The sequence below is a fragment of the Paralichthys olivaceus genome, chromosome 21, assembly GCF_024713975.1.
Source record: "Paralichthys olivaceus isolate ysfri-2021 chromosome 21, ASM2471397v2, whole genome shotgun sequence".
In the NCBI taxonomy this organism is placed as follows: domain Eukaryota; kingdom Metazoa; phylum Chordata; class Actinopteri; order Pleuronectiformes; family Paralichthyidae; genus Paralichthys; species Paralichthys olivaceus.
The window spans coordinates 14,539,179-14,555,714 of record NC_091113.1 but is presented as its reverse complement, the minus strand read 5'-3'; the positions used below and the strand labels follow the sequence as shown (position 1 = coordinate 14,555,714).

Sequence of the window (16,536 nt, the reverse complement as noted above, 5' to 3'; positions counted from 1 at the left end):
ATATTAGTAGAGTTCCTATGTATTTATCGTTTCCACTGCTGTTCCCTGGCCACTTCTCATCGCCTCTTGTGAGTTGGGAACATGTCTGGGTGAGTCACAGATTACTATGGAGGAGTAGTAGCTACACATTTCACCAAATTGACACAAATCACTTCAGATATTTCAAGAGAGACAGAAAAATTTGACATGAAATTTGCAAATGCACTTTACAACACTAAAGTATAACAACAGCAGCAAAGCTCTCTACTCCCAGCTGAGTTATTGAACCTGCTGAAAGTGTAGGGCCCATCCAGATTCTGGCAGTAGTTGTGCTACATATAGTACCTCAGTGATGGAGATGAACACCTCAATATTTTAACAATATACTTGTGCTACAATCTAATTAATAATATAGGCTTCATGGCACAACATTTTCATTGTGCTGAAATAATTATTTGAAGCATTGATTTCTCAATTGTTTGATTAATAGAGAAAAGCATAATAATTTGAGTATCAGTTGAAATATGTGACAGTATGAATATCTTTTGCACAAAACAACCAATCTAAATATGTCAACATGGGCTCCAGGAAATGTTGTCACTCTTCTCAGACATTTTAAACCAAGTTATAAATCATTATATGTTGGCAGATAAATCCATAATTAATGTGACCTGCATTCTTACTATGAAACATACTCTAACCAACTACAGTCAGAATTAATCAATCATTTATAAGATGCAAACACAAATTATCCATCTCCATCTAAGGCCTGATCCACATGCACAGTATATCCTATTATTCACTGTTGCAATGACGCACATTACCCCCAAAGATATACAATAGTTGTATCTGTATGCAGCTACATACAATGTGTCTTACATTTTAAGATCCTCTAATTAAGTCTTCTCCTAATTCAAAAGATTACTCCCTGAATACCAGCCATTAAGGTATTTCCCCTCTAGTCTCTTCTGGGGCTCTGGCATTAGATCAATAGCAGAGTCCCAGCAACCAATGAGGAACCAGCTCTATGATTCAGAGAGAGAAACAGAGAAGGGAAGTAAAGGAATGAAATGAATGACAGGTCAGGGTTTCCCTCACAGAAAAGACCGAGGCGGCAGCCTCTATAGAAAACAGGTGCTGCTAATAGAAAACCCATATGATATGCTTCACAGGTGCATGACCGCAGAAGAAGTAGGTGAAGTGTATCATCTCTGCTGCTGAAGGACAAACACACACGCACACACAGACGCAGAAGGAAATGTGTCCTCTTCCCACTGATGGACAACAGAAGCTGTGGCAGAAGGACGGCATTAAAAACCAGCAGGGGATGTAGTGTGATGAAAATGTCAGATCAAAACCAGCAGGTTATGTTCTGTAACATGTTTAATCAAATTACTGTGTGCGTGTGTGTGTGTTTATTGATTTATAAGTGTAGAAAACAAGTTCTAATTAAAAAGGACAAACTGTAAATCTGCATTAATTCTTTTTAAAATCTGATCTTGCTCTATCACACTGTTCTGACAGATCTAGAACTTGCTACCAATTTCTAGTTCAAAGGCTTTTACAGGACATGTTAAATTAATTTAATGACAACCTCTGCAGCTTTTTGCAATCTAGTGACATAATTACATTTACAAGCTCGAAAATCTGTTACACTCTAGATTCTCTTTGTGCATGACACTGATCGTGCACTCCCAAGCCCTGACTTGCACATTACTGCTGAAATTTGTTGCATGTGGGTGATGTGAATGTCTTTCGTGCCTTGTGTGTAAGCCTCCAGTGTTTATGCATGGTTATGCTTGGCCACCTGTGAGTTTGTGCATGTGTTATTGTGTGTGTAATCGCATAACTTACCCAGCCAGTACAATGAAGAAGTCCAAGCGGTTCCATGTGTCACCAAGGTAACAATTCTTGCCGAAAATCCCCAGAGCCACCATCTTGATCACCATCTCAACAGCGAAGAACGCAAAGATGAAGTCGTCGAAATCCTGCAGAGTGATTAAAACAGAAAATACAAGGGATCACCGGTTGAAAGTTTGCTGTCAACAGTCTAAAACAACTAACTACTACCATTCCATTAGAGATCAAATGTCAGATATGTTCATCTTCCAAACTCTAATGTCTTACATAGAAATACATTTTCTTCAGGACCTGAACATGAAAAAAAGGTACATTAAAAAGAAACAGCAAGGTACAGCTGGTACTCAGCCGGACATTATACAGTTGAACAAGCTCAAGAGGCTACAGCCATGCTAGCAGCACCGTGAGGCTATATTTTGGCTTCACGGTGCCTTGAGCTAAATTCTAACATGCTCACAAAGCTAACACGCTGATGTTTAGCAGGCATGATGATTACCATGGTCACCATCTCAGTTTAGCATTTGCTAACTTTTGCTATTTGAACAAAATGTGTTAAATGTTAAACCTAAAAAATATAAAAAATACATTTATACAGTTTTTCCTCTGGGGAGAATGAATGTGTTATCAATTTCATAACAATTTTGGTCACAGAGATATTTAACTACAAACAACCGACTACAAATTCCAGCCTCACGGTGATGCTTGAAAGTTAGAAAAGTCACATTATAAACAAAGCTATATACATCCTCTGGGAGCATGCCAATATAAGTGTTTGGAAAAACAAGGTCATGGGATCACCATGAGTCAATGAGATTGACCCTCTGAGTACCATGAATGTCTGTATCAAACACTATGGCTATCCATCTAACCTTTGAGCTTCAGCTGCTGTTTATTTATTGGCCAACACAATAGAATAAAAGTAACAATCTATGAGACCTCTCCATTTCAATAGCCATGCTTCTATATCAGTCACATTTGATGTTCCAAAAGGCAACTCAGAATATGTGTTGTCAATGTGATACTTAATTAATAACTGCAGATGAATCCTCTGTATCTATGCCCTGCTGTAAGAAAGTCAGGCTCCCAGTGGGAAAAATATCAGAGATAAGGGCATCCTGGCAGCTAAATAAGGATTAAGTGTCTTGCTCAAGGACACTTCAGAAAACCAGATGCTCGCTTACAGCACAGGTCAAATGATGGTTTTGCCATTATCCTGCCTTAACAGACACTCAATTGCAAATGTTTTCACATCCAAAGCACATAAAGTAATAATCTAGAACAAGCCGCTCATTGCACTAATTGCTCATCTGACTGTTTGGCTGTGCTTGAATTGGACTGAAGAAGAAAACAAGGACAAGGGAACATAACCTTAATTTTTAAAATGTGAAAATCTATAAATGAATTAACAAAGGCAGAGGAGAAGGAATTTGAGATGAGGAGGAAAAAAGTTAAAGAAAAATAAAAGACAAAATCTGGAAGGAGATCAAGGCACAGGACACCCACTGATAGATGAGTCATCCAAAGAAAATGTATAAATATATCAAATCCTGTTAGCTTAGGCAGACGCTAGACCCTCATTGCTCTGAAGTCAAAATGTGGAGGTTCACACAGGAATGTATATTTGTGTGTGTGTGTGTGCATGAACAACTAAAATGCTCAACCATCCCATCTTTGGAGAGCACTGATGGAGTCTGCAGAGAAAACCCAGCAGATTTTATTCAACACATTGAACTCCGTGGCTGCTCTCAGGACATACCGCTTAGCAGACAGAGGGTGTCTTTAGCAAACAGCTGCACCGTGTTGACTCCATCACCGGACACTGCATCGCTCCAGATGTTTAACACACTACTCATTTACTCCAAAAGAGGCAGAAGAAGCTCAAAGCAAATTGTTCAGTGATGCGTAATCTCCAAAAAAGAAAAGATCTAAATTTAATGTGGACTGTGCTGGAACTAACTTTTGCATGTAGGGCACAAGAGCATCAAAGTACATGACCTTGTGCAACTGTTTCCACTATTGAATGCAGATTTGAACACAAGCCTTATCCGTATGACTTAAATTAGATATATAATCAAGTTATAAAATTAAGTTGTACCATCATCATAATATCTTTTGTGGATAGACTTTATAGTCACATTGTTGAAGGAATACTGTAATTTACAGATGATTTCTTAGAAAACCTAATTCAGCCACATTAGTAGAAGAGAACATACAACATTCAGTCTTGCTCACCTATTCATAATCTCATGTTCAGTTTTTCATTTATATTTAAGAATCCATACGTGAAGATTAGGGGGGACAGCATCTATGGACACAATTAGATTATGCTTTTGGGGGGCAAGCCACATTTTTTAAAAAGTAAAAAATAGTTGACATCTGTCATGCATGCCTTTAGGTCTTTATTGCAAATCAATACTGCAGAGAGCCCACTAAAATTGGGTAAATATTACTTTGAATGAATTTAATATGTTAATAGAATTAAAATAATAAGTAAAGACACATCAGCTTTAAAATAAGCTTTAGTGGATGGGACTGGTGTTTCTTCCCCATGTTAGGAATCAAAAGATGCTTTGCACACTGGGTCAGGAATGACAGATAACAGAGCACAACAACACACTGTTGGAAAAATAACAACAAAGTCTATTGGCAGATGTTACAACCTGAGAAATGACAGAACGAGCAGTGTGTGAAGTAGAGAAGAGCAGAGTTGTTAACCGCCACACTGAGCATTAAATGAGCCCCTTGCTTTCTCCTCTTATACTCCCTCCTTCTCCCTAGGATCTGTTTTGGAGGCATTTCTCTTGTTTCTGGTAAGGACTTCTCACTCATCTATTTTGTCTCAGCTCTACATGTCCTCCTACTCTGTCTGAACCGCCCCACACACACACATTAGACACATACTGTAAATACACACACATGTACATCTGCATTGATTACATAACACATACATGAATATGAACACTTTAACATATACAACATGGGACCAAGCCTTCGGGGAAATAAATTGACATTGAGCAAATGTCAATCAGCGCACGCATGCACTCACACACACACACAGACAGACAAAATCTATGCATGGCAGGACATTTCATTTCTACAAAGTCAACAGGACATGCTGGCCTGAGGCTTCCCCACAGCAGCACCACATTGTAACACTAACTCTATTGATTCCACGAAACTTGTGTTACACATCAGTGGAGCGTGACACATTTTGCATGATCCTGAGGAACATTGATCAGGTCTGATATCTTAACATACAGGAGTCGCTGTAATTGTCTAAATCAATTACAGCCTGAAATCTCCAAGGTTTCTTGAGACTTAGACCCAATCCCATTTCACCCCTTGGCCCTACCATTTAGCCCCTCCCCTTTGTTTCACGCATTCCGGTGTAGATGTAGGCTGTCCCAACACCTGTTGGGACGGAGGGGTAGGGCCAAGGGTTAGGGCTTTATAGCTCGAAAGGAAGATTCGACCCCTCACTTCAAACCGAGGGGTATGGAAATTTCACAGAATGCCTTGCGAATCACCGGCAAGCTGGGAGACCCGCAAATGTTGTATTTTCTCCATTAATAAGGATTTCAAAATTATGATGATGATTATATCTTAATGTCATTTCAATATATTATTATGGTCCTAAAGATTGTGAGTGCCCTTGCATTAGCATGCTAGCGATCTTTTCATGCATGGTAATCCCGTATTTTCACATAATTTAATGTCGCACCCCCCCGCTTTTGATTCATATATGAAATAATGCAGGGCATCCAAGCTTTTCAATTTCAAATGTCATTGAGTCACCTGCATTAGCATAGATGTGATTTTGATATTATAGGTTTATCACTTTAATAGCTGCAAACTGTAGCATTGGTTTATTTATCTCAACAAATTTATTACAATGACATCCCAGGCAAAACTTTTCGTCTCGTCTTTTTAGTTGTTTCTTGACAACTACTGATGATGTGACAGGTTTTTGTTACGACTACTGATGATGGAACGGCTTCTTTAAGGGCTGTCCCAATTTGTAGGCCAAGAATTCAACCACTACTTCTTGGGACTCTGTTTCAAGGGGCAAGGTAACCCTCGAAAACAACGGGTAGGGGTGGGGGTAGGGAAAAAGCGGTGAAATGGGATTGGAGCTAAAACTTCAAAGCTGTGCATTTACCGAAACATAAATACTGTATGTGTTGGTCTGTTGTCACTATGGTTCACTGGTAATGTGTCCATGTGGAGACCAGAAAAGCTAAACACGCATACACACAGTCACAAACACACTTCTGCCTCTAAGGGAACAGACACCAGTGGCCTGTGCTGAACGGCTCACTGCTCACACACTCCCTAATTTCTACCCCCAACTGCATTCTCTCCCTGCAAAGACACAAAGAGAGAGAGAGAAAGAGTATTTTATCTCCTCTGGAGATTTTCTGCAACTTTTGGAATGTCTCCATGGAATAATGAGACTTTCGCATTATCTGAAAACTAAACTGAAAAGTTAATTATGGTATATCATCCAGCCTAATCCCGCTTCAGACAAGCCTCACAAAAATTGGCTTTCATTGGGCGTCACACTCATATAAGTGTGAAATAGGCCAACAAATGACAGCAGAGCACTGGTGGTGAGTCAGTCCAATCTAAAACTCTGAAACACTGAGGGATGTGCACAAATATTGTTAAAGCAAATCAGATAATGACATGGGTGGTTAATAAATATTTTTAAGGCAATCTGAAACCATTTATGGCGTGCATCTGTTATAAATAATGATTGGTGGGGTCTTACAGGGTTTGTCTGGTGCACAGGAAGTGATGGCATTTCTGATGGAGACAAAAGTGGTTTATTTGGAGTAAATATAGAAGAATGGGCAGTGATATATAAAAGACCGAACAGTACTGCTAACACTGTTTCATTGACAAATCAACTCTGGAAGAAGGAACAGTACAAAACAACCCTAACAATAAGCACAATGTGTACTAGAAACATTGCGACATGTTGAAGTTATAGTGCGTGGTCATTGGTAGCATTGTAAATGTGTTAGATGTTGAATGACGACATTATTTTTATGGCAATGATAAAAAAGGAGAAGTAGGATTCGCTTGTCCTTTTCTTTCTGGCAGTCTTTTCTGCTTCCACACAGCTGGATGGAATTCATGCTGTATGTGAGCTACTGGTTGTCCTCCTCCTCCGCCTCTCGTCTACCACTTACTTCCATCGCTCTCATTTTTATCACCCTCTCATCATTTTCTCTCACTGCCTCACACTGGAAGTAATACCACCACAACTATAACTATGGTTGCGTCTCATAATTGCGAGAGTTTGTGGGTAAAGGTACGGCAGTGTGTGCACGGTAAGTGCCATTTTTCACATTATTGCTTACATACATTTGAAGATTATTTGCAGATGCATGACTATGAGCATATGTGATCTTTACTCTAACACATAATTACAGATTATAGACATGGATAAACCCTCGCACAAGTTCCCTCCCGATGTGTACGAGCCTTCCTGCTTTAATGGTGACACGACACATGAGCTTAACAGTCACATCGCCTGTGAACAAGGAGCGCGCACACACACGCATGCACGCACGCACAGCCAGCTGTATTGCGTGTTATCAGCGTGTCAAGCGGGTGCCAACATTACATGCGCTCTCATCACCTCCTGATTGGAGCCTTTATGCTTTAAGTGCACTTTATCACTAATGCTGAGTGCACTTAAAACACTCCCTAACGACTCGACGTGGCTCACTAGCAAATCCTCAAGTGTCAAAGCAGTTATATGATACAGCACGGCGCCCAACCGTGAAGTGTCGCAGCTCTTGACAAACAATCGAGATCTGCAGACCAACCAAACATTCCTCTGTATGATTCACATAGCAACATGTGTTCCCAAGCTAGCTCAGACAGCCGTGGGTAAACAATAAGCAATCAGTCGGAAAATTGCAGCAGGAAGGCATCCACCCTGCTTTCAGTGAGATGGTGAAAACCTTCCAGTTCCTCTGTGTATGTAATGCCGCTGACCCTGAACTCATGACTTTCCATAACTGGGTGAAAGCAGGGATTAATGTCAATCAATAAAGAATAACGATGAGTAATATCAGTGTAGCAGTTTCAGAATAGAGATCATTATTTGTCTTTTCTACTCTAACATTTTGAAAGTGCTTACAAAATGTCTTTACGAGCACCACTGAAGTTATCTATAATGTTATAAAGTTGTTGGTACTTTACAACTTGCTTGTATGAAAAGATACAATCTACATTACTTGGTGGAAATTAAAACTGATGACATAACAAAAACTTTACACAAATACTAGTGCCATCCTGCAAAGTTAGTGACCAGGAAGAAACACTTATGTTGCTCTGGTCCCCAGTCCCAATCTGTCTCCACATCAAGCACTGGTAAAAATTTTATTGGGACTTGGACCAAACATTGATATTTCCAACCTCCCAGTGATAATCACTTAAAGATGCCTGTCTCATCACCTCCTGAGTGGAGCCTTTATGCTCCAAGTGCACTTTACCACTAATGCTGAGTGCAAAACTCAAAACTGAGATTTATTTTCTTTTTAGAAAATACATTTTATCTTTCTTTAGTCAAAAAGACACGTTGAAGCAGTTTTCCTCTGTTTAAAGGACTACAGTGATATCATTTATGGGCAGACAGTTAGTTACACACTTTAGATAATGTACATCATAATCTTGCCTACTTAACCTTCCTGCTCATTCAGCATTTAGCATTTATTCCAAAAGCTATTTAGCCTCATCTTGCAGACGTGCATTCTTGGAAACTTGGTTGCCATTTTACGCAATCTCACACGTAGCAATGCCAAAAAATGTTCTGTTACTATGCACAACTGAAGGGGATGTGCTTCAAATCTTTAGATTATCGCTGAGGCAATTCAAATGTTTAATGACTAATTTGTATTGATTGTAACTGTCACTTTTAATTGTGTTATTTTTTCATCGTTTTACTTATTTATGTATCTAATTATGAAATGGTACACTTTAAATTTGTTGTTAGTTGTTTTACCTTGTTTAAATTGATGGAGTCATTTAGCCTTGTTTGTAATGGCTATCGAATCTGTGTGTATTGAACCATGGTGTGTCTGTACCTTGGCACCACTGACTATGTGAGTTCTTCCTCAATGAGTTTTCCAAGGTTTACTATGAATATAGGTTTGAGGCCATGTGCAGACTGACAAAACCACAATGATCAGTGTTGCCATATGTGTCGGGTTTCCCCCAGGAAACAGTGTGACCCGTGCTGTCATAAGAGACTATGTTAACCAAAAGTTAAATGTTTAAAATAAATGAATTAGCCTTAGTTAGCAGATAGTACGTTAGAGAAACTTTTTTGAAATGTTTAGTGATTGTCATCATCAACTGTTAAAGTTGAGTTGATGTGAAGTTGCAAATGGAGCTGCTGTAATGCCAGAGGATTTGTGAAGTACCATCATAATGCTAATAGCTACACACGGTGACATTTATCATCTCGGCAGAAACCCACTGTGCCTGGACTATACCTTTTTCTCCTTTGTTTCCTACACTGTAGCATGCTGTTTTAAATAATTACCGCAAAGGCAGCGTGCAAGGTGATCGATCAAGCACTGTCACCTGCTCAGCTGACATTTCCTGACGCAATTTGTATCGCAATTAAACAGGAAAAGCATTGATCGAGCAAAGCGTCACACCGTGCATACATTTACATTAAAGAAACATAAACATAGAAAACATAGAAAGTTGACTCCTATGTTCTTGACCGAAGGGCATCTTGACAGAAAGTTGTACATGCAGTATGTGTGTGTGCACGTGTTTTAAAACACAGGTGCCATCATTTTCATTGGTGAAAACATTTGCTTGCACCCTCTCCTGAAAATAAATCTTAGCCACTATGTATGCTAATTTTGCCTGTCACGAGTCTGAATGCCATTATGACAGGGGTCAGATACTTTCATCACACATGCTCACAGCCAGGCGGAGAGCCATACGTGCCATACGGTGGATGCATCGTGGTGAGGACAATACAGCAGGCTGACTGTAATCTGCCATTCAGGTGAGATCCACTCTACACAGGTGGAGGGAGATAATATTGTGAGAGAGACTTTTCAGCTCGATCACCACCAATGGCTGTAACGCTGCACACACATTCACGCAGACACAAGCTCTGACGTTTCCTCACCCTCCAGACACATGCCAGGCTGACATGGGGGTGAACTACAGTGTGTGTGTGTGTGTGTGTGTGTGTGTGTGTGTGTGTGTGTGTGTGTGTGCGTGTGTGTGTGTGTGTGCGTGCGTGCGTGCGTGCGTGCGTGCGTGCGTGCGTGCGTGCGTGCGTGCGTGCGTGTGTGCGTGTTCCATTCAGACCTGAAAGCTTCTACAGTAGCTCCATGTAGCAGCAGCACTCCGGCTGAACACAACTGTAGGAAGCTCCATCTCAGCAAGACATCAAAATCTATTCTTCTGTCTGCCATCTCCTCTCCCTTCTTCTGTCTTCCTCTTTCTGTACATCGTTCTATGACCCAGGGCTCCCATTGTACAGGCAAAATGTTATTAGCTTTCCATTGACATACTTTTGTACTGTAGCGGCATGGGGGGGCGTGTTGAAGGTTAAATTTTTTCTTGCTGTTTGCATTCAGAGCAGATTGTGTTTTATTGAATTATCTCCTTAGGGGTAAATAGAGTCAATCTTTTAAATTAAAGCTGCTATATAGTCGAAGAAACCTTAATCTTTCACTCTAACTGTATATGAAATGCACTTGGATGTGTTACTATGTGATGTTATGTTCTATTTGTTTAGCTGATATGATGTTCAACATGCTCGTCATTTTAGTTCTTCATGTTAGCATGATAACACACACTATGATAGTTAGTGGCAATGAGCATTTTAATTTCCCTTAATGAAAAAAATCAAAATGTCAGGGCTAAACTTTTCCCACTTTCCAGGTGGCACAGGCTCAGCTTAGTTATTAGAATTAATCCTCTGGGCGCAGTGAATGACAATGCAAAATATAATTGCAATGCATTCAGTAGTTGTGACGATATATTAGTCCAGAAATACCATCTGACAGACACTGACATAACTGGAGCAACACAACTAGCATTGGTAACAGTGGTGGTGGGGTAAACTGGAAAAGAGTCTAAAATGAAGGAAGAAAAGTAACAGATGGTTAAAAAAAAAAAGTCTTTAGATTGTTGAATGATTCATGATATGCAATATCACCAGTAGACTGAACCTCCAATGGGAGGAGAAATTAATATAATTTAAAGTTTGTTAAACAAAATTAGTCAAATGATAGATTTGATTGCATGCAGCAATAAATCTGACACATTTAAAATGTATTCATTTTGTCATTAAAATAAATTTTAAAAAGCCTAAACTTTTGAACAACACTCAATGAGCGGGGGTGCACTTTTCAATCCACGCTGCAGCTCCACACTGGCCTGTGATCATTGCAGTGGCCATTAGCTGTGTCAGGAGATGAGAGCTCATTTAGCGAGCATCACAGAGGAGAGCAGTGAACCTGGCTGAGCTCTCTCATTAGCTCTGATGCCAGCATGGCCATGTTGGATCTGAGAGTTCAGGCACTAACACGAGTAACTGTGGAGCACAGTGGCATTAGTGTTGTGCTATAAGACATATATAGTATTATATTGTGTAAAGTGGCTTTTAGCTTTGTACTTTAAATGCTACTCTGTAAAGGACTTTGTGACTTATGTCTGGGCAAAGTGCTCTATAAATAACTTTTACCTACTCTCATTTCCTCCAAGACTGCTATAGATATAAGCTCAAATAAAAATGTCCCTAACTGATCAGCAACTGAAAAGACAATGGAAAGTTGAAATCTGGAAGAACAAGGGACCATGTTTCAAGGTTAATCAACATATTTGATAGCTCATTTGACAAGTATGTTAGCGTTAGGAATCTGTGAAATGACCTGTGAAATTAAAACAGTTTGTCAGATTAGAGTATGTATGACTTTGGATTGAACCTAGCTGCACAGTGACGTCAGAGGGAAATGGCCGTCATGTGAAAGTGGTCTGTATATTTAAATAGAATAAAAGGTGAACTTTGGTGCAATGGGCCTGTAATGTGTCCTTGTGAGGCCCAGTCTGTGCTGTATACAGTATACACACTAGATGAAACTAATTTAGCTGCATTGTTATAACAGGAAAACTACAGTTCCAACTACACCATCAGTGTTTTCGACGAGAATTTATCAAATCTATGGCGGTAACAGGGGTGCATATGCACCAAAGTCACTCTTACGAAAAGCTACGTCTGACGTTTACTGTGTGGACGGTAAAACGTTATGGACCATAAAACAAGCATGCAGGAGTGTAACAGTGCAGGGGAGCACACACCAAATAGCGCCACACACACACATGAGTAAGACATGAGGGGTGTAAAACGTATTGGTTCATTGAAACTGTGGCGAGACAAATTAGAATTTGGCAGGCCGCCACAGTCTAGATAAGTAATGGGAGACACTGATCATGCTATCAAAGGCCATCATATACTTAATGTAAGAAGGTCATTTAGTCAAAGCAAGCTCAAAAAATATGAGAGCGTGTCAATAGTTCATATCTGAAGAGTCAATATCTTTCATATAGCATGAGATGGATCAAAGTCAGACCAGAGAGGACGCAGGTTGTGAACTGTTGCCCTCTCGAAACGTATCGATGTGGGGATTGATGGGCGAGGCTGAAATGGAGGCAGCGAGGAATTAATGAAAATGCATTTAACCTCTAGGCTCTACATGTATCTGCGCTCCTGAGAGGAGAGATGATGGATTAAACCTCATCTCATATTGTTGAGCAGAGGAGGAGGAAGAAGTCGATGAGTGCAGGCTGCATAGCAACAGCCGACAGGAAACGAGACTCCTCAGGTTTTCATCTCAAATCGTTTTCCAAAGTAGCTTTCATGTTTTCTTCTCCTCTGGTATTTCCTTTCCTTTGTCTTTTCCATTTCCTTATTTGCCTCATCTTTTTCCCCACCTCTTCTTCGCTGTCTCTCTTTCCCCTCTCCATTATTTTCCTTTCATTTTCTGTATCTTCCTCTCACTCCTATTCTCTTTTCTCTCTTTCCATTCCTCTCTTTCACATTTGTTATCTTTCTCTTTCACATTTGTTATCTTTCTCTTTCCTCTACTTTTCTCTAATTTCCTCTACTTGCCTTTCTTCCATCCCCCATTTTGTTTCCTTTCCTTTCATCAGCTTTCCTCTCTTAAATAATGTTTCGATACCATGAGAGAAAAAGATGTGTATGTATCCATTTTAGAGAAAACTAAAGTCTGATTACTTGCTGAAAAACGGGCTCTATTCCTTTAAATGAACATAGCCACTCTTTTTCATAGAATCAGTGAACAAGAAAATAAGATGTCCTTGTTCTGATTCAGTCTGGAACCACATATTAGCCAGAAGATGAGCAGTGCCAGATGAGTCCTACTGCACCTCACCACGCTTGATTCCCTCATCCGACAGTACAACAACAAAAACAACAAACCATGCTCCTCCATTAGTGTTTGCTGGGTTAAAGAAGGACTATAAATTAATGGAAACGCCTCCACACAATGGTGTTATTTATTCACAAATGGAGGGAGCTGCAGAAGCCAGATATGACGGAGAATATTGTTTCAGTAGTTCTCTCTGTGATTCAAAATATTTTTATATAATTCATCTCAGTGTTAGTCAGTGCTCCTGCTCTCTGTCACATCAAGTCTGACAAGCAAACAGTGTATCTATGGTCTTCCAGTCATTACTCTGCATTTGTTATCCTTATCTACTACGTGCATGAACGTTGTTCCTCTAATGTGAATTTGTGTTTTTCTCCTTGTTGCTTGTCACACTGGAAGACATTTCAGTGGGTTGTGCTTGTCTTATTAAATAAAGATAAAGACAGATAAGCTGATACTATTCAGTCATTAATGTGTTTCACTGCTTGGTCAACTCAAACGTTTTTTTTTCACTGGTGCAATAGATTTAACTATGATACTAACAGTGGCACTATACATACAGTGCTTAAAAGGGACAGTCCACTAAATTTAGGAGATAAGGACTGCAAACTCTGTAGAAGGAGGAGTTTTATGTTTTCTGAGCTTGGGTTTGTATCGACTGCAAACTCGTAGCCCAAAGCATTTGTTTTTAAACCTTGTGAATGGGCTGAGTGCTCAGGGTGCAGGCAGGGTCTCATAATATGAAAAAGTCATGAGACGTGACATGTTGTATTGTGGGAAAGGATCCAACAATTATGGCCCTTGACCTGGGACTACACATCACAGAACAAACAGTGCTTTACATACATGAGAATCAAGAAAACAAAAAGACTCTTGTCCATTTTGCATGTCACCACTGGTTCTAGAAGAAAAGCTTTTCTGTATTACACAAAATGGAAGACAAAATCACAGAATTTAAACAAAGATGGTCTTACCTGCAGGATCCTGCACCTCTCAGTTTTGCAGTCGCTGTCCTCGCAGGGATGAAACATGCCCAGTGTCACACAGTTCAGCAGAATCACCAACATGGACGCACGTTCAAACCATGTGGACAACAGTTAAGGAATATAACACAGGCAGAACACATACAACAAGCACAACAAAGGATTTTTTTCTCTTTTCTTTTTTCTCTAGTGACCTCATTGTCTCATTCAAATGTATAAACTTTTGAAGAAAGGAATGTACAAAGGAAAACAGGAAGAAGCTGTTCTGACTGACAGTCATTGCCACCAATTCACCATTTTAACAGCATGAGGCCTGCTGGAAAATGTTAAGATTGTTGAGAAAGGTTCAGCATGTGAACTTTAAAGAGATTGGGACCGAAGCAGAGAATAAGAAGATGAAACATCCAGCTTCAGAGTCGCTGAGTGTGACGACATCTTGATGTAAAGCGCATGAATTGATTGACCACAATGTCAAAGTGGAAATTTCAGATGTGGTTAAGTTAAACGAAGAGCTACGTGACGCCAATCAGTGATGAGAATAAACACAGATTACACTGACAGTTCTTCAATAGATATAGACACTCATTCACATTCACACACACACACACACACACGCACGTAAAGATTGCTATTGTGTCCACAGCAGTGAACACATTGTAAACCGCTTTTAAACAATGTTACACACTACAGGCCGTTCGTCATCCAAGTTTTTTGTGTGTGTGTGTGTGTGTGTGTGTGTGTGGGGTGTGTATCATGTGCTTATCTTCTGTGTATGTGTGTTGAAGTGTGCAGGCTGTGAGGACCATGGTGAGGAGAAACGACCTGTCTGTCTTTTATCGCATTAGCCTCCGCTTGCCCATTCATCCCGCTGACCCATAATGCAGCTGGGTCGCCATGGTCCCCAAGCTGACACACAAAAAATATATATATAACAGCAGGATGAACAGTAATATGTAAATTCATGATTTGTAAAGTTTCAGGGAAGAAAACATAGGTGGCGGAGAGTAGAACAGAGAAAAAAAACCCAGTTCCATATTTGTACATCAGTCCTTAAGTAACTTTGTCGCCTGAAACTGTTCTTTTAGGTAAATTAATAATGTACAGCAGGAATGTTTTAAAAACTAATTTATTTATGGATCACCATGAATCACAATGTCCCTGCTTCGCATCGCACAATTCATGCTGATTACCCCAGCACCCCTCTGCTGGGATAATCAGCAGAAAATGGATGATGGATGAATGAATGGACAGGTGGAGATAAACTAATTAACTACTTATGGGCAGGACTACTCTATGAAAGAGTTAAATGTCTTTGGTCACTTGGGTGGAGCTCGACATCACCCAAGTGACCCAGTGTAATTTGTAAAGGACTACACAGCACTACTATTACTGAAGCCTTACATCATCATTTAACATTTAGTCTAGAACTTCTCATTTCACTTTTGAATGCCACTGGTCACTAAGTGGACAACCAGTAAGAGCAATGAGTGGTTGGTGAGGCATAGTGTATTAACAAACGATCCTGTTTCAGCAGATTCAACAGACTTCTCCACAGCAGCCATCCATTCTTCAGCAGCTTTCCTCCATCAGTCATTGTACCAAACTGTCCAATTCCTAATGGACGGTTGTGATTGGCTCGACCTGTTACAGTAAGGATGGAAATCTGTCTGAATGGGAACAGGACCAAACCCATCTTCGAGAGAATTTAAACATGAGCTCAGTGATTGGTCTGGTTTCCAGGCTACACTAACCAGGCAGATAGCAGTGTTTCCCATAATTGTTTCTCATAGTCTAATTTCATAATGATCCAAATATAACTGGAAACAATTCTAATCCAACCATAATCTCTGCTGTCGTGCTCTCTCACCATAACATCCATATCGATAGATGCTACTTTCGTTGTGCCCGTTGCTATGACATAAACACAGTCCTCAGCAGGCAGACTCACCTGCCTTCACTTTGCATCAAGTGTGTATGATAGTGTATGTTCACAGGGCAATTACCTCCCCAACCTCCACCCCTGGACAGCTGTTGCCACAGACTGATCAAATTCTGTGGGAAACACAATGGGTAGTGTCTCACGGTCAAGGTGCATTATCGCAAAGGATGTAATTCAGATTTTTGGTGCTTGACCCGACCCTGAGAAAGATATCTCGGCTTCAGCTTCTTTGATTCTGCTTCAATTGTTGAAGTGAATAAACCACCTTCTCCTCAGTGAAAGTCAGTGCCCATCCACTACCACAAGCTCAAAACGTTTTCTTTACACCTCCCTA

At 40.1% G+C, this 16,536-nt stretch overlaps 1 protein-coding gene across 21 annotated transcripts in view; it reads right to left on the bottom strand.

Moving 5' to 3' along the window:
• The window catches only part of cacna1g (calcium channel, voltage-dependent, T type, alpha 1G subunit), a 219,732-nt gene that overhangs the window by 122,635 nt on the left and 80,561 nt on the right, over window positions 1–16,536 (bottom strand). For all 21 annotated transcript variants that reach the window (XM_069517470.1, XM_069517453.1, XM_069517454.1 and 18 more), the window contains exons 3-4: window positions 14,255–14,367; window positions 1,834–1,967 (exon numbers count right to left, since the gene is read on the bottom strand). In XM_069517470.1, the coding sequence (XP_069373571.1) occupies window positions 1,834–1,967; window positions 14,255–14,367 (247 nt within the window). The remainder of the gene's footprint in view (window positions 1–1,833; window positions 1,968–14,254; window positions 14,368–16,536) is intronic.